The 21,377-nt window shown below is 43.3% G+C and overlaps 1 protein-coding gene across 1 annotated transcript in view; it reads left to right on the plus strand.

Annotated features, from left to right (window-relative positions):
- Positions 1-20,729, plus strand: part of LOC147125252 (short transient receptor potential channel 5-like) — a 131,638-nt gene extending 110,909 nt beyond the window's left edge. The window contains exons 9-11 of the mRNA XM_085999926.1: positions 748-789; positions 11,840-11,929; positions 19,891-20,729. Of these exons, the coding sequence (XP_085856052.1) occupies positions 748-789; positions 11,840-11,929; positions 19,891-20,628 (870 nt within the window). The 3' untranslated portion in view covers positions 20,629-20,729. The remainder of the gene's footprint in view (positions 1-747; positions 790-11,839; positions 11,930-19,890) is intronic.
- The last annotated feature ends 648 nt before the right edge of the window (positions 20,730-21,377 follow it).

The following is a 21,377-nucleotide window of genomic DNA, read 5'->3' on the forward strand; positions in this document are numbered from 1 at the left end:
ATTTCTGCCGTTAGATCGAGGTTTCCGGACATACAACCTCCGGATAAACCAAAGTTTCCCGTATGTCCCAAAAGGTTATCCTTTTTTGATAAATCAACCTAATTATGTGCCTTTTCACCACAGGAGAGATTTTAACTCCCTCTGCTCAGCGGCTATGGGGCAATAACGGAGTTAACATCAAGATGGTCATCCCGTTCCCATACCGCCATAATTTCTTCCAGTATCTTCCGTTGGATGGCCATGGGGCCACCTGAATCAGGCAGGAGCCTCCATTGATCCATGCAAATCGGGGTCTTTTAACATACGTAGGAAGCTGATACACTTTTAATGGCCTACTGGGTGCTGCATGCACTCTGAATGAGCCGTTCAGCAAAACCAGTGGTGAAGAGGCAGAGGCCTTTTTGCTAAGGCTGGAGACATGTTGAAAATCATATTCTTAAATCTGCAGAGCTGGAGTAAACAGAGATAAAAAACCAGAAGCATCTCCCTCCCTCTGCATAAATGAGGCACGTACTCCCTGGCAGTTTTCTATCTTACTTTGGGACATCTCCAAGTCTGATCCGGATGGCAGCAATTTTGTTGATATTTGTGGTGGTTGTGAAAGTATTTAACCCTGTTAATTCCAGTCTATTTATTTTTGAATTTTAGTTTCACTGCCAACAAAGCATGTGTGCACTCCCAGCTGCAGAGTCCACTTGTTGTGTTCTTTTGATAAATTAAATTCTGAAAATTATTTTCTTCTTTCAGGACCGTCATGCAGATGACTTGATCCAAAACCAACACTACCAGGTTTGCTGACCAGTCAGTATTACAGAGAAATCACACAAAATCAACTCGCATAATTGCAAATCCCACTAAGAATTAAAATCCGTCTACCAAACCATTCTGTTCACAGCATTCATTTTTAACCTCTCGCCTCGGATCCTTCTCTCTGTCAGTCTTTACTCTCTCTCACTAATTTATGGATATCATTAAGTCAGTGTTTGTCTGAACTTTCCTTTCTTGTTCCTTCACTGTGTCAACTCCTATTGTAACTCATTAAACTATGTCAAATGCCATAATCAGGGACAATTTGCTAAGGCACACTACCAATGATCATATTATTTTAGGTTAAAAGTTTAGATTACAGTCATGTAGAGCCCAGCACTCATTCCCAAAAAAGAAAAAGAATGACTTGCATTTATATAGCACCTTTCATGACCACCAGACGCCCCAAAGCGCTTTCCAGCCAATGAAGTATTTTTGAAGTGTAGTTAGTCACTGTTGTAATGTAGGCAACCTACAAATCACATCTGTGTCATTTTCATGGCTACAGATGAAGCCCAAACATCCTTGCTAAAGAACCTGAATAAAATATGGTAGCTATATCATTATTACTGGTTAGGTGGAGTTCTTGAAAAGGGTGAGGCACATTTTTCAGCAAAACATGTACTCCATTATCAGAAGGCCAAAGTAGTGCTGTTTCTTCTAGTGTTTAAGATTTGTTCTTGTGAACTCTTTGGGATTTGTCACGGAAGGATGGTAGTGGAGAAAATAGCAAATATGCACAGTAGGTAACAACTGCTGTAAGTTCCCTGCTACCTAAGGGAATGCGTCCTTTGTATCAGTGGATTATTCAGTTCAAAATATGTTGCTAAAATTAATTTTGTGTTTAAAAGCAAGGAAGTTAAGCTAAAACTTTATAAATCGCTGGTTAGGTCATAGCTAGAATATTGTGGCCAATTCTGGGCACCACTCTTTAGGAAGGATGTCAAAGGCATTCGAGAGGGTGCAGAGGAGATTTACTAGAATGGTACCAAGGATGAAAGAGTTCAGTTATATGGAGAGACTAGAGAAATCATAGAAGTTTAAGGCCATTTAGCCCCTCGTGTCTATGCCAGCCGAATAAAAGCTATCCAGCCTAATCCCACTTTCTGGCTCTTGGTCTGTAGCCTTCATTGCATATTAAAAAAAAAATTAAATTAATTTATGGGATGTGGGCATCACTGGCAAGGCCAGCATTTATTGCCCATCCCTAATTGTCCTTGGGAAGGTGGTGGTGAGCCGCCTTGTTGAACTGCTGCAGTCCATGTGGTGAAGGTACTCCCACAGTGCGGTTAGGTAAGGAGTTAAGAACATAAGTTCCAGGATTTTGACCCAGCGACGATGAAGGATCAGCGATATACTTCTAAATCAGGATGGTGTGTGACTTAGAGTGGAACTTGGAGGCGGTGGTGTTCCCATGCGCCTGCTGCCCTTGTCCTTCTAGGTGGAAGAGGTCGCGGGTTTGGGAGGTGCTGCTGAAGAAGCCTTGGCGAGTTGCTGCAGTGCATCTTGTAGATGGTGCACACTGCAGCCACGGTACGCCAGTGGTGGAGGGAGTGAATGTTGAAGGTGGTGGATGAGTTGCCAATCAAGTGGGCTGCTTTGTCCTGGATAGTATCCAAGTACTTTTTAAATGTGATGCGGGTTTCTGCCTCTACCACCCTTTCAGGCAGTGGGTTCCAGACCCCCCACCACCCTATGGGTGAAACAATTTTTCCTCAACTCCCCTCTATTCCTTATGCCTATTACTTTAAATCTATGGCCCCTGGTTATTGACTTCTCTGCTAAGGGAAATAGGTCACAGAATCACAGAAACCCCACAGTGCAGATAGAGGCCATTTCGGCCCATCGAGCCTGCACCGACACATATCCCACCCTATCCCTGTAACCCCACGTATTTAATCCCCCTAACACTAAGGGTCAATTTATCATAGCCAATCAACCTAACCCGCACATCTTTGGACTGTGGGAGGAAACCGGAGCACCCGGAGAAAACCCACGCAAACACGGGGAGAATGTGCAAACTCCACACAGACAGTCGCTCGAGGCCGGATTCGAACCCGGGTCTCTGGTGCTGTGAGGCAACAGTGCTAACCACTATGGTCCTTCCTATCCACTCTATCTAGGCCCCTCATAATTTTATACACCTCAATCAAGTCTCCCCTCAGCCTCCACTGTTCCGAAGAAAACATCCCCAGCCTATCCAATCTTTCCTCATAGCTAAAATTCTCCATTCCTGACAACATCCTCGTAAATCTCTTCTGTACCCTCTTGAGTGCAATCACACTGTTCGTGTAATGTGGTGACCAGAACTGTACACAGTACTCGAGCTGTGGCCTAACTAGTGTTTTATACAGTTGTAATATAATCGCCCTGCTCTTATATTCTGTGCCTCGGCTAATAAAAGGAAAGTATCTCATATGCCTTCTTAACCATCTTATCTACCTGTCCTGCTAACTTCAGGGATCTGTGGATATGCACTCCAAGGTATCTTTGTTCCTCTACACTTCTCAGTATCCTACCAATTATTGTGTATTCCCTTGCCTTGTTAGCCCTCCCCAAATGCATTACCTCACACTTCTCCGGTTTGATTTCCATTTGCCACTTTTCTGCCCACCTGACCAGTCCATTGATATCTTCCTGCAGTCTACAGCTTTCTTCCTCACTATCAACCACATGGCCAATTTTTGTATCGTCTGCAAACTTCTTAATCATGCCCCCTACATTGAAGTCTAAATCACTGTCTATACCACAAAAAGCAAGGGACCTAGTACTGAGCCCTGCGGAACCCCACTGGAAACAACCACAATAACACCTGTCGACCATTACCCTTTGCTTCCTGCCAGAGCCAATTTTGGATCCAACTTGCCACTTTCCCTTAGATCCCATGGGCTTTTATTTTTCTGACCAGTCTGCCATGTGGGACCTTGTCAAAACATAACATAAGAAATAGGAGCAAGAGTAGGCTATTTGGCCCCTCGAGCCTGCTCCGCCATTCAATAAGATCATGGCTGATCTTCTACCTCAACTCCACTTTCCTGCACTATCCCCATATCACAGAATCACAGAAACCCCACAGTGCAGATAGAGGCCATTTCGGCCCATCGAGCCTGCACCGACACATATCCCACCCGATCCCCGTAACCCCTACACCAACACATATCCCACCCTATCCCTGTAACCCCACGTATTTAATCCCCCTAACACTAAGGGTCAATTTATCATAGCCAATCAACCTAACCCGCACATCTTTGGACTGTGGGAAGAAACCGGAGCACCCGGAGAAAACCCACGCAAACACGGGGAGAATGTGCAAACTCCACACAGACAGTCGCCCGAGGCCGGATTCGAACCCGGGTCTCTGGCGCTGTGAGGCAACAGTGCTAACCACTATGCCACCGTGCTGCCCTTTGGCATATCTCTTGATTCCCTTAATATCCAAAGATCTATTGATCTCTGTCTTGAAAATACTCAACAACTGAGCTCCACAGCCCTTTGGGGTAGAGAATTCCAAAGATTCACCACCCTCCAAGTGAAGATATTTCTCCTCATCTCAGTCCTAAATGGCTGACCCCTTATTCTGAGAATGTGATCCCTGGTTCTAGACTCCCGAGCCAGGGGAAGCATCCTCCCTGCTTCTACCCTGTCAGACCCTGTAAGAATTTTGTATGTTTCAATGAGATCACCTCTCATTCTTCCGAACTCCAGAGAATATAGGCCTAGTCTATTCAATCTCTCCTCATAGGATAGTTCCCCCATCCCAGGAATCAGTCTGGTGAACCTTTGTTGCACTCCCTCAATGGCAAGTATAGGCTTCCTTAGGTAAGGAGACCAAAACTGTACACAATACTCCAGGTGTGGTCTCAACAGGGCCCTATATAATTGCAGTAAGACATCTTTACTCTTATACTCAAATCCTCTTGTAATAAAGGCCAACATACCATTTGCTTTCCTAATTGCTTGCTGTACCTGCATATTAACGTTCAGTGATTCGTGTACAAGGACACCTTGGTTCCTCTGAACACCAACATTTCCCAATCTCTCACCATTTAAAAAATACTCTGCTTTTTTATTTTTCCTACCAAAGTGGATAACTTCACATTTCTCCACATTATATTCCATTTGCCATGTTCTTGCACACTCACTTAGTCTGTCTATATCCCCTTGAAGCCTCTTTGCATCCTCCTCACAACTTACATTCCCACCTACCTTTGTATCATCAGCAAACTTGGTCCCCTCATCCAAGTCATTGATATAGATTGTGAATAGCTGAGGCCCAAGCACTGATCCTTACCCCACTAGTTACAGCCTGCCAAGCCAAAAATGGCCCATTTATTCCTACTCTCTGTTCTCTATCCGTTAACCAATCCTCAGTCCATGCTAGCATATTACACCCACTCCCATAAGCCCGAATTTTGTTTAATAACCTCTTGTGTGGCACCTTATCAAATGCCATCTGAAATCCAGATACACCACATCCACTGGTTCCCCATATCTATTCTGCTAGTTACAACCTCAAAAAACTCGAACAAATTCGTCAAACATGATTTCCTTTTCATAAATCCGTGTTGACTCTGCCCAATCCTATTATTATTTTCGAAGTGCCCTGTTACCACGTCCTTAATAATAGATTCTAGCATTTTCCCTACTACTGATGTCGGGCTACCTGGTCTGTAGTTCCCCATTTTCTCTCTCCCTCCTTTCTTAAATAGTGGGGTTATATTTGCTACCTTCCAATCCGCGGGAACTGTTCTAGAATCAATGGAATTTTGGAAGATGACAACCAATGTATCCACTATCTCTATAGCCACCTCTTTCAAAACCCTAGGATGTAGGCCATCGGGTCAAGGGGATTTATCGGCTTTCAGTCCCATTAATTTCTCCAGTACTTTTTTTTTTACTAATACTAATTTCTTTCAGTTCCTCATTCTCGCTAGACCCTTGGTTCTCCATTATTTCCAGGAGGTTTTTTGTGTCTTCTTCCGTGAAGACAGACACAAAGTATTTGATTAATTTCTCTGCCATTTCCTTATTCCCCATTATAATTTCTCCTGTCTCAGCCTGTAAGGGACCCACATTTACTTTCACTAATCCCTTCCTTTTTACATACCTATAGAAGCTTTTACAGTCTGTTTTTATGTCACTCACTAGTTTACTCTCATTCTATTTTCCCTTTATCAATTTCTTGGTTCTACTTTGCTGAATTCTAAAATCCTCCCAATCCTCAGGCTTACTGCTCTATTTGGCAACATTATAAGCCTCTTCCTTGGATCTAATACTATCTTTAACTTCTCTTTTTAGACACGGTTGGACCACTTTTCCTGTGGGGTTTTAAAGGAATGTATATTTGTTGTAAATTATGTATTAGTTCTTTAAATGCTAGCCATTGCTTGTCTACCGTCATACCTTTTAATGTAGTTTCCCAATCTACCTTAGCCAACTCCTCCCTCATACCTACATAGTTTGCTTTGTTTAGATTTAAGACCCTAGTTTTGGATTTAACTAAATCACTTTCAAACTTAATATAAAATTCTATCAGATTATGGTCACTCTTCCCTAAAGGCCTCTTTACTACAAGGTTATTAATTAACCCTTTCTCATTGCACAATACTAGATCTAAAATAGCCTGTTCCCTAGTTAATTCCTCAACATACTCATCTAGAAAACTATTTTGTATACATTCCATGAATTTGTCTTCCACACTATTACTGCAAATTTGGTTTGCCCAGTCTATATGTAAATTAAAGTCCCCCATGATTACTGTATTACCCTTGTTACATGCACCTCTAATTTCCTGATTTATACTCTGCCCTACATTACAACTACTGCTTGGGGACGTATAAACAACTCCCACCAATGTTTTCTGCCCCTTGCTATTTCGTAGCTCCACCCAAACTGATTCTATTTCTTGATTTTCGGAGCTAAGATCCTTTCTCTCTACTGTCTTTATCCCATCCTCTACTATCAGGGCTACCCCTCCTTTTCCATTTTGCCTATCTCTTCTAAAAGTTAAGTATCCTGGAATATTTAGTTACCAACCTTGGTCACTTTGCAACTACGTCTCTGTTATGGCTATTAGATCAAATCTATTAATTCATCTATTTTGTTGTGAATGCTTCGCGCATTCAGATATAGTGCCTTTAGCTTTGACTTTTTTATATTTTTCCCTGATGTCACCTTAGTCACTGATGCCCTATTACCTTTGTTACTCTCTGTCCCTTCCTGACCCACTGCTTATTTTTACCCAAAACTGTTCTGCTCTAGAGCCTTGACATTTCTCTTGCTGCTTTTAAATTTACTCTTTCCTGAATCCTCCCACCACCCCACTTCATTAGTTTAAAGCCTTGCTAAAATCCATGTAGGCTACATCAAATGCTCTATCCTCCTCGACCCTCCTTGTTACCTCCTCAAAAAATTAAATCAAGTTGGTCAGACACGGCCTTCCCTTAACAAATCCATGCTGACTGTCCTTGATTAATCCCTGCCTTTCTAAATGACTATTAATACTGTCCCTCGGAATTTTTTCCAATAGTTTGTCCACCACTGAGGTTAGGCTGACTGACCTGTAATTACTCGGTCTATCTCTTTCTCCCTTTTTAAACAATGGTACAATGTTAGCAGTCCTCCAGCACCACACCTATAGCTAGAGAGGATTGGAAAATGATGGTCAGAGCCTCCACTATTTCCTCCCTTGCTTCTTTTAACAGCCTGGGATACATTTCATCTAGGCCTGGTGATTAATCTACTTTCAAAGATGCTAAACCTCTTAATATTTCCTCTCTCACTATGTTTATCTCATCTAATGTTTCACATTCCTCCTCCTTAACTACAATGTCTGCACCGTCCCTCTCTTTTGTGAAGACAGACGCAAAGTATTCATTAAGAACCATACCCACATCTTCTGCCTCCACATACAGATTACCTCTTTGGTCTCTAATAGGCCCTACTCTTTCCTTAGTTGTCCTCTTGCTCTTTATAAAACATCCTTGGGTTTTCCTTAATTTTACTTGCCAATATTTTTTCATGCCCTCTCTTTGCTTTCCTAATTTCCTTTTTAATTTCACTCCTGCACTTTCTATACTCCTCTAGGCTTTCTGCAGTATTGAGCTCTTGGTATCTGACAAAAGCTTCCCTTTTTTTTTCTTACTTTACCCTGTATGCTCCTTGACATCTGGGGGCTCTAGATTTTGGAGTCCCACCCTTTTTCTTTGTGGGAATATATTTGCTCTGAACCCTCACTATCTCCTCCTTGAATGCCTCCCACTGCTCTGACACTGATTTACCTTCAAGTAGCTGTTTCCAGTCCACTTTTGCTAAATCACATCTCAGCTTAATAAAATTGGCCTTTCCCCCAGAAACTGGGGTTGTTCTCCTTGGGCCAGGGAAAGTTAAGGAGAGATTTAATAGAGGTGTTCAAAACTATGAAGGATTTTGCTAGCGTGAATAAAGAGAAACTGTTTCTAGTGGCAGAACGGTCAGTAACCAAAGGACACAGATTTAAGGTAATTAGCAAGAGAACCAGAGACAACATGAGGAAAAAATGGCTTTGCTTACTCCAGGTCAGCTCCTTCAACTTTTGCTTCCTATACATCACAGGGTGGTGCAGTGGATTTCGGAACATAGGATCATGAGTAAGCCATTCAGCCCCTCAAGCCTGTTCTGCCAATCAATTAGATCAGGGCTGATCTGTATCTCCACTTCATTTACCTACCATTTCTCCATATTCCTTGATACCCTCCACTAACAAAAATATATCAATCCCCACCTTGAAAATTTCAATTGACCTAGCCTCAACAGGCTTACGGGGAGAGATGTCCAGATTTCCACTACCCTTGGTGAGAAAAATTACTTCCTGATTTTACTCCTAAATGGCCTAACTTTACTTTTCAGATTATGTTCTGGATTCCCCCACCAGAGGAATCGTTTCTCTGTATCTACCCTATCGAATCCCTTTATCATTTTAAACACCTCTCAACCTTTTATACTCCAGGGACTACAAACTAAGTTTATGCAACCTATCCTCATAATATAATCTTTTAAGCCCTGGTAACATTCTGGTGAATCTGCACTATACCCCCTCCAAGGCCAATATATTTTTCTTGAGGTTCGGTGCACATATTATCCTTTCATCTTGAGGGCTTGGGATCAGACCAGGCTAATAGAATGAGAGCTTCCTCTCTCTAGCTGGAAGGATCCTTTGTGAAATAAGTTGTGGACAGTGTGAACTTTGTTCTCAGAGGCTGAATTTACAACATAAAAGTGTTTAAAATTCAACACAAATTGCTGCTCGATTATCAGTCTCAGTCAGAGTAGCCACAAAGATGGTTAGTGTGGGAGGTGTAAATGTCACACTGCTGCAGTAGGGGATGTTTTTGTTGGAAAAGCAGAAAGAGATTTACTTCGCATCTGGACTATGCTGCCCTTGACCTGAGAATGCTTCATGTTGACCCTGGGCATCAACAGTGGATAAATGTTCTCCAAAAATATAAATTTGAAAATTAAAAAATAAATGTAGGTTTCACGAGTTGAAGGCGAGTGGAAACATGTGAATTAAAAAAAACCTTAAAAGTACCATACAGGACATATCTAGGGGTAGGGCAAGAGTTATTTGTAATCCCTGGAAGATCCTTCTTTAAACATCTTTCTGCCTCTAGGGCAGCACAAGCCAGCACGAGATTGCACTACAGCCCCAGTATTGGCAAGGCATTAAACTCTGAAGTTGGCATCACTGGAAAGACATCACAAGATACTTAAAAATCAGGAAGGCTTAAATTACATAGTATTTACAGCAGAGAAACAGGCCATTCGGTCCAACAGGTCTATGCTAGTGTTTATGCTTCACACGAGCCTCCTCCACCCTTCTTCATCTAACCCCATCAACATATCCTTCTAGTCCTTCCTCCCACACGCATTTCCCTTAAATGCATCGATGCTAGTCGCCGCAAGTTTCACATTCTAACCTCTCTCTGGGTAAAGAAGCTTCTCCTGAATTCCCTATTGGATTTATTAGTGACTATCTTACATTTATGGTCCTTAGTTCTGGTCTCCCCCATTCGTTATCCTAAAGACCTCTATCAGGTCACCCCTAAGTCTTCTCATGTTTAAAGAGCCCCAGCCTGTTCAATCTTTCCTGCTAAGCATAAGCTCTCAGTTCTGGTATCATCCTAGTAAATCCTTTTTGCACCTTCTCCAGTGTCTCTATATCCTCTTAATAATATGGAGAGCAGAACTGTTCACAGTACTCCAAGTATGATCTAACCAAATTATCCATCCAGAAAGACTACTGTGCCCCATTGCTGCATCTAATTGTTTCTCAAATGATTCTAGGCTATTCACCTCCACCATTCTGTCTATTAAGTGTTGATCACTCCCTGATATGAAGAACTTCCTGATATAGTCCTAAATTTATTTTTTACTAGTTTAAACCTTAGTCACTTGTCCTACTCAGTTTAATTTAAAATAGTTTTCTGGATTAACCTTTTCCACATTCTTTATTAACTTCTATACCTTTACGGGCACCTCTCCGATGCCTCCCTTCCAGGCTGAAAACCCCAAGTTTCTCCAATTTTTCCTCATAACTTAGAGACCCTGCCACAAGAGATTAACCTTCTGGCTCTTCTTTGCACTGTCTCCATCTTGTTGCTCAGTGACCAAAACTAGACAGGACTCAAGGTGCAGTTTTGTACAGTTTGATTTGTAGTTACACAATAATTTATGGAGATGGAGCCGATTCTATTGCAATTAGTGCAGCATGATAAATGGGCTATAATATCTTGTTTGATATTTATTTGCTAACATTCTTATGTTGCTTTAAAGGGGGACTGTCTTCATCAAGAAGTAAAAGATTTGCCAAATTTTGATGTTTTGCCAAAACAGGAACTATGTGCCCCAATTGAAGTGTGTTATTGCATGGTGAAGATGTCATCGGATTGCTTTCATAGAACTTTGCTATGAAAATTTTTCCTGTTGATGAAGCCAAAGTCTCTGCGGTGTAATTACACAACAAGCTTTGCGTCAGTGCAAGGCAGGTTTGGCTTTGCACCACAACTTGTGTAGCACAAGTCCGGTGTTAAGATCTCAACTTACTCTAGAGTTAAGTGGAGTGAGACGGCCTCTTCTAGGGACTCTCGCTCTTCTTCACTCCAGTGTCAGGTCGAGCCCTGAATTGAATTTGAGCTGAAATTACACTAACTGCAGTTTTGGTGCAAATTGAAACTGCTTTGTGCTGACACTACAGTTACAGGACAAATACGCCTATAGTACATAAGGGTAGAAATGACAGTGCCAATGTCAGACATGGACAATTAATACTTGCATCAAATTTCTCTCTCCACTATTTTCACAAAAGAATTAACCCACTAAAATAGTAAAAAGTTGACAAGAATGTGTAAAGCATTTGTACAATAACAGATTTTATCCTATACTTTTTATTTAAACTGGCTGTTAGATAAAACCCACAATATTCCGAGTTTGAAACTCTGATTTTTAAAAAAAAATTAGCTTTAATACAAATGAAAAAATGTATACTTAGATTGTTCTTGCAACATTAACTTTCTCCCATTTTTATTCCTGATTTTCACCAATTGTAAAAATAATTGAAAAATTCTCAGGAAGTTTGAGCAAAAAGTAGAGTGTAAATGAAGAAATCTACAAATAACATACTACAGTACAATCGAGACGGAGTGTCTGTATGTTGGGGGGAGGGAGATGAATATTATATTGCGACTCAGGCTTCATTTAGAAAAAAAATCTAATGGAGACTGTCTATTATCCAAAGCCAAAAGAGGAATGCAATCTTTTTCATCACAATGAAACATTTGCAAGTGATGACATTTTCACATGACGGTGGTACATTAAATATCAAGTCAAGTGTTTACATAACACTTCAGATTGTAGATGGTGCCCCTTTAAATGTAGAAAGTTTATCTGCTTAATATTGTTGACAGTGTAACTAATGTTTTGAATTAGTTACAATAACAACCAAAGTGAAATAATGTATAGTCATTTTATTGCATTGTTCCTTTTCATCTGGTAGGAGGTTATTAAAAATTTAGTGAAAAGATACGTTGCAGCTATGATCAGAAGTGCCAAGACTGATGAAGGACTTACAGAAGAGAACTTTAAGGTAAACATGGCACTTGCTTCAATGGGTCTTTCTGATATTTTGATTGTGATCTTCCAAGTCTTCAAATTTTTATGCATTTGTTATTCTGTACACTCAGGTCTACTGGGAATTTGATAGAGACAACCCAAAGTGGTATACATTGCAATTTGGATTCATACAGAAATTCATTCTCTTTTTCTCTTGTAAATAACTTGACCCGTTCACTTCTTAATCAGCACCCAGGTCAATGAGACCTATCTGGCTCAAAGGCAGATCTCGTCCCTGGGCTTCTTTGCTTCTGTATGGAATCACCTCATACAGCCACTTCGCATTACATGACTTCCATTAACACCAACCAAGACTTCAACAGCACTGGAATGTGATTGAGGTGGTACTGCTGCCTCTGAAGGCGTGGAGACCCAGTTCAAGAGGCGCTTCTCCAAGGGCAGCAGTTGGAATATATTTTGCCGTTTCTGCATGCTGGCTTGTATGGAGTTATTCCAACTATCAGGGACAGACTGCTGGCAGAAATATTGTTACCTGTGCTGTGGCATCCAATCCCCAATGTAAATGGACAGATTCCAGGACATTTGAGTGCCCCAGCATTTTACAGAGCCATTCCTATACGAAGCACCTCTGTAATAACTCTCAAGCACTCATTTTTCCCATGCACGTGTCATCTCGGACTCCTGATACCGTAACAAAATACTTAAAGTGGAAACATTTGCAGGGCTATGGGGAAAGAGCAGAGGAGTGGGACTAATTGGATAGCTCTTTCAAAGACCCGGCACGAGGGGTCAAATGGCCTCCTTCTGTGCTGTATCATTCTATAAAAGAAAAATATACAAAAATATCTATGGCTATTCACATGTAAATCTTTATAAACATTTGTGCTTTATTTAGTTTCAATGTCCTGGTATCAGAGACAACAGTGAATTGATGAGAGGGTAGAAGCATTCAATTGTATAGATTTTTAATATTGTCACTTGGCACGTTGTAAACAGAAGCGTAAATGCTGAATTAACCATCACTGGCTGCACTAGGGTAGCTGGGAACAAACTAGGCTATCAGAAATCTTTATGGAGCCTGGTACAATCTTTCCATGTTTTAGTGTGCTTCTAGCAAGTACCAAGTCAAACTTGTGAGACACATCTCATTGTAGCTGCCTCCAGGTGGTAGCTGTTTCAATGCCATGTAATGTTAGAAGAAAATTGCAGATTCCTTCAATGGTCTAGTGATTAAAGGAACTATTTGATTTAGTACTAAGCCATACAGGCCAGAAGGTTGCAGGTTCTAGGTTCTCAAGACTATGTTTAGCTAGTTGGTGTTGAGTCAACCACCTTCCATGGGTCACACGACATGCTTTAAGTAAGACATTCACAACACAGTTTGTGTATGCAGCATAGGTGATCAGTCATAGAAACATAGAGATAGGAACAGGAGTAGGCCATTCAGCCCTTCGAGCCTGCTCCGCCATTCAATGAGATCATGGCTGATCTTCGTCTGAGATCATAGCTGATCTTACCAGTTCAGTACCCCGTCCCCGCCTTTTCTCCGTAACCCTTAATCCCTTTAGCCTTCAGAAATATATCCAATTCTCTCTTGAAAATATTTATTGAATTGGCCTTCACAGCCCTCTGTGGCAGGGAATTCCACAGGCTCACCACTCTTTGAGTGAAGAAATTCTTCCTCATCTCTGTTTTAAATGATTTGCCCGCTATTTTTAGACTGTGGCCCCTGGTTCTGTGCTCCCCTGCCATTGGAAACATTCTCTCTGAATTCAGCCTGTCCAGGCCTGCCATAATTTTATATGTTTCGATGAGATCCCCTCTCAATCTTCTAAACTCCAGTGCGTACAAGCCCAAACTATTCAATCTCTCCTCGTAGGTCATTCCCGCCATTCCAGGTATCAGCCTGGTGAATCGCCGCTGCACTCTTTCCATGGCAAGAACATCCTTCCGCAGATGGGGCGACCAAAACTGTACACAATACTCCAGATGCGGTCTCACCAGCACCTTGTACAGCTGTAGTAAGGTATCCCTATTCCTATACTCGAACCCCCTTGATATGAAGGCCAACATACCATTTGCCTTCTTAATCGCCTGTTGCACCTGCATGCTCTCCTTCAGTGACTGGTGCACAAGAACACCCAGGTCCCTCTGCACTTCCCCATCTCCCAATCTATTGCCATTTAGATAATAATCCACCCTCCTGTTTTTACCCCCAAAGTGGATAACCTCGCATTTATCCACATTATAGTGCATCTGCCACGTATCCGCCCATTCCCCCAACCTGTTCAAATCGCACTGTAGCCTCCTGACATCCTCATCAGAGCCCACCCCTCCTCCTAGTTTAGTGTCGTCAGCGAATTTGGAAATATTGCATCCAATTCCCTGATCCAGATCATTTATATATATTGTGAACAGCTGGGGTCCCAGGACAGATCCTTGCGGCACCCCGCTGGTCACTGCCTGCCACTCCGAAAACGAGCCGTTTATTCCAACTCTCTGTTTTCTATCCGCCAGCCAGTTCTCTATCCACGTTAATACTTTGCCCCCAATCCCATGAGCCTTAATTTTGCATGATAATCTTTTGTGTGGAACCTTATCGAAGGCTTTCTGGAAGTCAAGGTACACCACATCCACTGGCTCTCCCCCATCTATTTTACCAGTTACTTCCTCAAAAAATTCCAGCAGATTAGTCAAACACGATTTACCCTTTGTAAATCCATGTTGACTCTGTCCGATCCTTTCCCCATTTGTCAAGTGCTCCGCTATTTTATCCTTAATAATGGACTCTAGCATTTTGCCCACAACCGATGTAAGGCTTACTGGTCTATAATTCCCTGCTTTCTCTCTACCCCCCTTTTTAAATATTGGGGTAACATTAGCTACCCTCCAATCCACGGGTACTGTTCCCGAGTCAATGGAGTTCCGGAAGATGATCCTTAGAGCATCTGCTATCTCCAGGGCCACCTCCTTAAGTACCCTAGGATGTAGTTTATCAGGCCCCGGGGATTTGTCGGCCTTCAGTCCCCTCAACTTACCCAACACCATATCCCTAGAGATACTAATTTCTGTCAGCTCCTCCCTCTCATTAGTCCCTATGTTTGCCGATATTCCTGGGAGGTTATTTGTGTCCTCCTTTGTGAATACAGAACCAAAGTATGAGTTTAATTGGTCTGCCATTTCCTTATTCTCCATTATATATTCTCCCGAATCGGACTGCAAGGGACCGACTTGGGATTTTACCAGTCTTTTCCTCCTGATATACCGATAAAAGCTTTTGCAGTCTGTCTTTATGTTTGCTGCAAGTTTACTTTCGTATTCTATTTTCCCCTTCCTGATTAATCCCTTTGTCCTCTTTTGCTGTATCCTGTACTGCCCCCAATCTTCCGGTCTGGTGCTTTTTTTTGCCAGTTGATATGCCCTTTTTTTTTATTTTATGCTGTCCCTAATTTCCCTCGTTATCCACGGTTGAGTCACCTTTTTAGGTTTATTTTTTATGCCAAACCGGTATAAACATGTTCTGGAATTCTTCCATTCTATCTTTGAATGCTTGCCATTGTCTATCCACTGTCAATCGCCCCAGAAACACCACCCAATCAATCTTACCCAATTCCCGTCTCATACCCTCGTAATTCCCTTTATTTAAGTTCTGGACCTTAGTCTCTGATTCAATTTCCTCACTCTCCATCTCGACTGAGAGCTCGATCATATTATGATCGCTCTGACCCAAGGGGCCTCGTACAAGAAGATTGCTGATAAGTCCCTTCTCATTGCACAATACCCAGTCTAAAATGGCCTGATCTCGAGTCGGCTCCTCGACATATTGGTCCAGATAACCGTCCCGAAAACATTCCAGGAATTCCTCCTCCTCAGAATTTTTACTAATTTGGGTAGTCCAATCAATATGTAAATTAAAGTCACCCATGATGACAGCTGTGCTCTTATCGCACGCTTCTCTAATTTCCCTTTTTATGCCTTCCCTCACCTCCATATTACTATTTGGAGGCCTATATATCACACCCACTAACGTTTTCCTCCCCTTGCTATTTCTCATTTCTACCCATACAGATTCCGTTTCATCCGAGTTAATATCCTTCCTTTCCATTGCATTAATCCCCTCCTTTACCAGCAATGCTACCCCACCTCCCCTACCTTTTTGCCGATCCTTCCTAAATATTGTATATCCCTGGATGTTAAGTTCCCAGCCTTGCCCACCCTGCAGCCACGTTTCTGTAATCCCAATCAAATCATACTTGTTTACCTCTATTTCCACAACTAATTCATCCATCTTGTTCCTAATGCTTCTAGCATTAAGATACAAAGCCTTCAGGCTTGCTTTTTTCACACTCTCATTATGAATTAGTTTGGCCCTTTGTGTTTCTCTCCTTTGCTTATTGCTTCTCACCTTTCTACCATCTATTTCTAACTTCATATGACTTCCCTCTTTTCCACTACCTAGGTTCCCATCCCCCTGCCAAATTAGTTTAAATCCTCCCGAACCGCCCTAGAAAATATTACCCCGAGGACATCGGCTCCCTCACAGTTCAGGTGTAGACCGTCCCCTTGGTACAGGTCACTCCTCCCCAAGAACTGGTTCCAATGCCTCAAGAATTTAAATCCCTCTCCCTTGCACCACTGCTCAAGCCACGTATTTAGCTTATCTATCTTACTCTCTCTAAACTTATTAGCTCGTGGCACTGGTAGCAATCCAGAGATTACTACCTTTGAGGTCCTACTTTTCAATTTAGCTCCTAACTCCCTAAATTCAGCTTGTAGGACCTCCTCCCTCTTTTTACCTACATCGTTGGTACCTACATGTACCACGACAACTGGCTGATCCCCCTCCCCCTTCAGAATGCTCTGCACCCGCTCCGAGACATCCTTGACCCTTGCACCAGGGAGGCAACATACCATCTTGGAGTCTCGGTCTCGGCCACAGAAACTCCTATCTATCCCCCTTACAATTGAATCCCCTATCACTATAGCCCTATCCCTCTTTTTCCCGCCCTTCTGTGCAACAGAGCCAGTCATGGTGCCCTGAACCTGGCTGCTGGTGCCTTCCCCTGATAAGTCATCTCCCCCAACAGTACCCAAAAAGGTAAACCTGTTTTGGAGGGAGATGACCGCAGGTGACTCCTGCACTACCTTCCTGCCTTTACCCTGCCTTTTGGTCACCCATTTACTGTCTGAGCTAGCCTTTACCTGCGGTGTGACCAACTCACTGAATGTGCTATCCACAACATCCTCAGCATCGCGTATGCTCCAGAGTGAGTCCATTCGCAGCTCCAGCGCCGCCATGCGGTCTGCTAGGAGCTGCAGCTGGACACACTTCCTGCACACATAGTTGTCAGGGACAGTGTCCCTGATTTCCCACATGGCACAGGAGAAGCATGACACGGGTCCGAGCTGCCCTTCCATGACTTAACCCTTACAATACCCTTTTATTTACTACGATTTAGCTTAATTATTGAATTCTACTTAGAATAAGTTTGTGAAAGTACTCACCAACCAGTCACCTACCTGTTTTCTGGTGTTGTATTTTCACTGCCGCCTCCTGTCCTGGAACCTTTTCCACCTAGGTTAGGCTCCTGAAATAAAATAAATTGAACCTACCTTTTCAACTTCCCCTAACCCCTAAAAGGTTAGAGGAGGTGGAAGGGTGGGAGACACTACACTGTAGTGTTTCGGGTTTAGCAACAGCTCCACCTATATAAGAGTTACTGGCCTCCTGCTCTCCCGACTGCACCAGCTGTGAAAGAAAAAGCCCGCGAAAGGTGAGCTTTTAAACTCACCAGTTACTGGCCTCCTGCTCTCCCGACTGCCCCAGCAGTTACTGGCCTCCTGCTCTCCCGACTGCCCCAGCTGTGGTCTCGGGCCTTGCCTCTCTCCGGTTTTTATACCGGGCTCCGACTCACTGCTCCCGACTGGTCTCGGGCCTTGCTGGTCGCCGGGTTTTCTCCCGAGCTCCTCCTCGCTGCTCCCGCTGGTCCCGACTCCGCCTCCACCCGCTGCCGATGCCGCACTGGGGCCTACCTGAGCCTCTGGGGCCTCTTGTAGTCGCTCTGCCGCTCAGCTCCGCCTCCACCCGCTGCCGATGCCGCACTGGGGCCTACCTGAGCCTGTGGGGCCTCTTGTAGTCGCTCTGCCGCTCAGCTCCGCCTCCACCCGCTGCCGCTGCCGCACTGGGGCCTACCTGAGCCTCTGGGGCCTCTTGTAGTCGCTCTGCCGCTCAGCTCCGCCTCCACCCGCTGCCGATGCCGCACTGGGGCCTACCTGAGCCTCTGGGGCCTCTTGTAGTCGCTCTGCCGCTCAGCTCCGCCTCCACCCGCTGCCGCTGCCGCACTGGGGCCTACCTGAGCCTCTGGGGCCTCTTGTAGTCGCTCTGCCGCTCAGCTCCGCCTCCACCCGCTGCCGATGCCGCACTGGGGCCTACCTGAGCCTCTGGGGCCTCTTGTAGTCGCTCTGCCGCTCAGCTCCGCCTCCACCCGCTGCCGATGCCGCACTGGGGCCTACCTGAGCCTCTGGGGCCTCTTGTAGTCGCTCTGCCGCTCAGCTCCGCCTCCACCCGCTGCCGATGCCGCACTGGGGCCTACCTGAGCCTCTGGGGCCTCTTGTAGTCGCTCTGCCGCTCAGCTCCGCCTCCACCCGCTGCCGCTGCCGCACTGGGGCCTACCTGAGCCTCTGGGGCCTCTTGTAGTCGCTCTGCCGCTCAGCTCCGCCTCCACCCGCTGCCGATGCCGCACTGGGGCCTACCTGAGCCTCTGGGGCCTCTTGTAGTCGCTCTGCCGCTCAGCTCCGCCTCCACCCGCTGCCGATGCCGCACAAAGTACAAAGGGTAGCTATGGGTTTCTCTTGTTTCAGCTCTCCAACTCACCCTGGAAAAGCATCCTTCTTATCCATCCTTAGTTGGCTACTTCAAAAGGTACATTTCACAGAAAAGACTTCATGATTTATCTGTTCTCAAACCTTCCCAAAGACAGCTTATTTACCTAAATTGGAACAGACATCTATTCTATACTATGATTAATTGATCTCTCTGCCTATGCTTATTACAATAATGGTATATATTAATCACTCATGGTCGATGTCATTCCAGTCACGTACCTGCTTGCACAGGCATTCCTTTAGATGATAATCAGATATCTGGAGTGGTACAGAACTTATCCTGCCTCGTTCACAGGCACCCCACTGTTCTCCTGTTATCCTTAGAAAGCCTGTTTCTCCAAGACCAGTTATAGTGATATAGTTCAGTTTGATTATTAACTCTTATCTCTCCAACATGTTGGTAACACCCAACAGTGGGGGGGACTACAACTGGCCTCATCATTTCTGCAGAGTTCTTTCCTACAGTAGCACTTCTGCAGATTTCTTGCCGACAGTATGCAGAGACCTACAACTCCTCTAGCACAGGGAGAGGCGCCGAGAAGGGAGAGTTGTCCTTTCTGGCACATTAGCAGCTAGACTCGGATTAAAGTGTTGCTGGGGGTAAACACTGTTAGCATGTACGCTTTAATTTAAACAGTAAATATTGAAGACAAACATGAGGAACTGGACTAGAGCAGCTACTGTGACAACAGTGTTGGGAACTGAATTTACAAGATCACTAAAAAATTCTGAGTTAGGCTATGAATGTTAATTTAGCTCTTTCACATTGTTAAGTTTAGTAACTAGTCCCAGCCATTACCAAATGTTGCCGACTGAATTTCTACTGATGTTGAACCTAATAGCACGAGACAACTGAATATCTTCTCTTAACTAACATTCTGATAGTAGCCACATCTTACAACCCAACTAAGATAGCTGGGTTCTTTCTGGTCTGTATGACTTGGTACCTAATGGGCAGTGAATTTACCAACTAAATTATTAGGTTTGGAGGGGAGAAGCAGCCTTTAATGTGTTACAAGGCAAGATAGCTTAAATCTGAATTTGTCCATGTAAAATACAGTACTGTAATAGGTTTTATTGTTACTGTAGGAACTGAAACAGGATATCTCCAGTTTTCGCTATGAGGTTCTTGACCTTTTAGGAAACAGAAAATCATCTCGAAGGATGTATTCGACCAGCAGCGATGGGATGCAAATAGACTTGGACGAAGATAGTACAGAAGAAAAGAAAAACCAAATTGTCTCATTCAATTTGGCAAGTGAAAGCATTGACAGAAAGAAGCTGAAAATGAACTCTTTCAGTGTTTCAGCTCTAATCAAATCAGTTTCTGGAATTGACCTTAATGAAGAGAAGTCTAAAAATAATAAACTGAGCAAGGAATCACCATCTGTCAGAAATGGCAATCGATTCCAGAGGTACCCAAACTCCAAGAAGGATTCTTTTAAAAGGCTTGGCCTCCTCTTTAGCAAGATGAATGGGCAGCTCTCTGAACCAAGTCCAGAGCCTGTGTCTAGCATTTCTGATGGACTACTTCAAGCACACAATATGTGGCAGGACTTCAGGTATTCCCAAATTTCCAGTCCTAACATTATAACACAGAGTGAGAGCAGTCTTAATGCTGTCGGTCTCAACGAGGTCAACAGAATCGATAGCCATTGTTCAACTAACCAGAATGACTCCTTCAACTGTTCTTCCAATATCAGTACCTCCAACAACAAACTCATTGACTCATCAAGTGATGTCTATGACTCCTGGGGGGAAGCCTGTGACTTGCTAATGACCAGGTGGAACAGTCGTCAAGAGGACTATGTAACAACTCCATTATAATATACAGTATAATAAAACATCTAGATATTACTTTACCATAAGGGGATTTGGGTCATGTCCATGAGGAATTATTTTTAAAACTATTAAATATATAGAACTTGTGGCTGTGAGGGTGTTGTCTAAAATGAAACCCTGCTTTCTGTAAATTTGCCCAATAATGGCCCAAAATTTGGTGTCAAAGTTATGGCAAGGCTAATAGCTGTCGCTGTTATTTATACACAAATGCCACATCAACTTGAGGTGATTAAACACAAGATATCGAAAAGCTGCTGTTGGAGATGTGCCGTTTGCTTCACGAAAATGGCATGTTGCTGTCTGGCTCCCCATTCAAACGTATTGAGCGGTGTGAAGTTCCTGTACTTGACAGTAGATACGAAGTAAACTTGCCATAGAAAGTTAATTCAAGTCATTTCAAGTCGAAGTACCCTTTCAACAACATGGTGTTAATTACTGCCACTCAACCTCTCCGGCACTGAAAATTAACTATTACAAGTGTGGAGTCTCATTCCTTCAGGTTTTAATTGTTGCTGGAGATTTTTTTTTTTTTCATTTAAATATTATTTTTTATTTGCTTTTTCTTTGGATTAATAGAGAGAAAAAAGAGCCAATGTTTCTGTCCCTCTCTATTTCTCTTTCTGTACCTAATTTGACATTTGAATTCTCTAAGTCTAACAGCAGGCACCGTTCATTGACCTGCCACCAATATTCCCCCAAATTTCTTTGCGTGCACAACCCCTTTATAGGGGTTA

The sequence above is a fragment of the Somniosus microcephalus genome, chromosome 1, assembly GCF_052327205.1.
Source record: "Somniosus microcephalus isolate GS21.2 chromosome 1, FLI_Smic_1.0, whole genome shotgun sequence".
Taxonomy (NCBI): domain Eukaryota; kingdom Metazoa; phylum Chordata; class Chondrichthyes; order Squaliformes; family Somniosidae; genus Somniosus; species Somniosus microcephalus.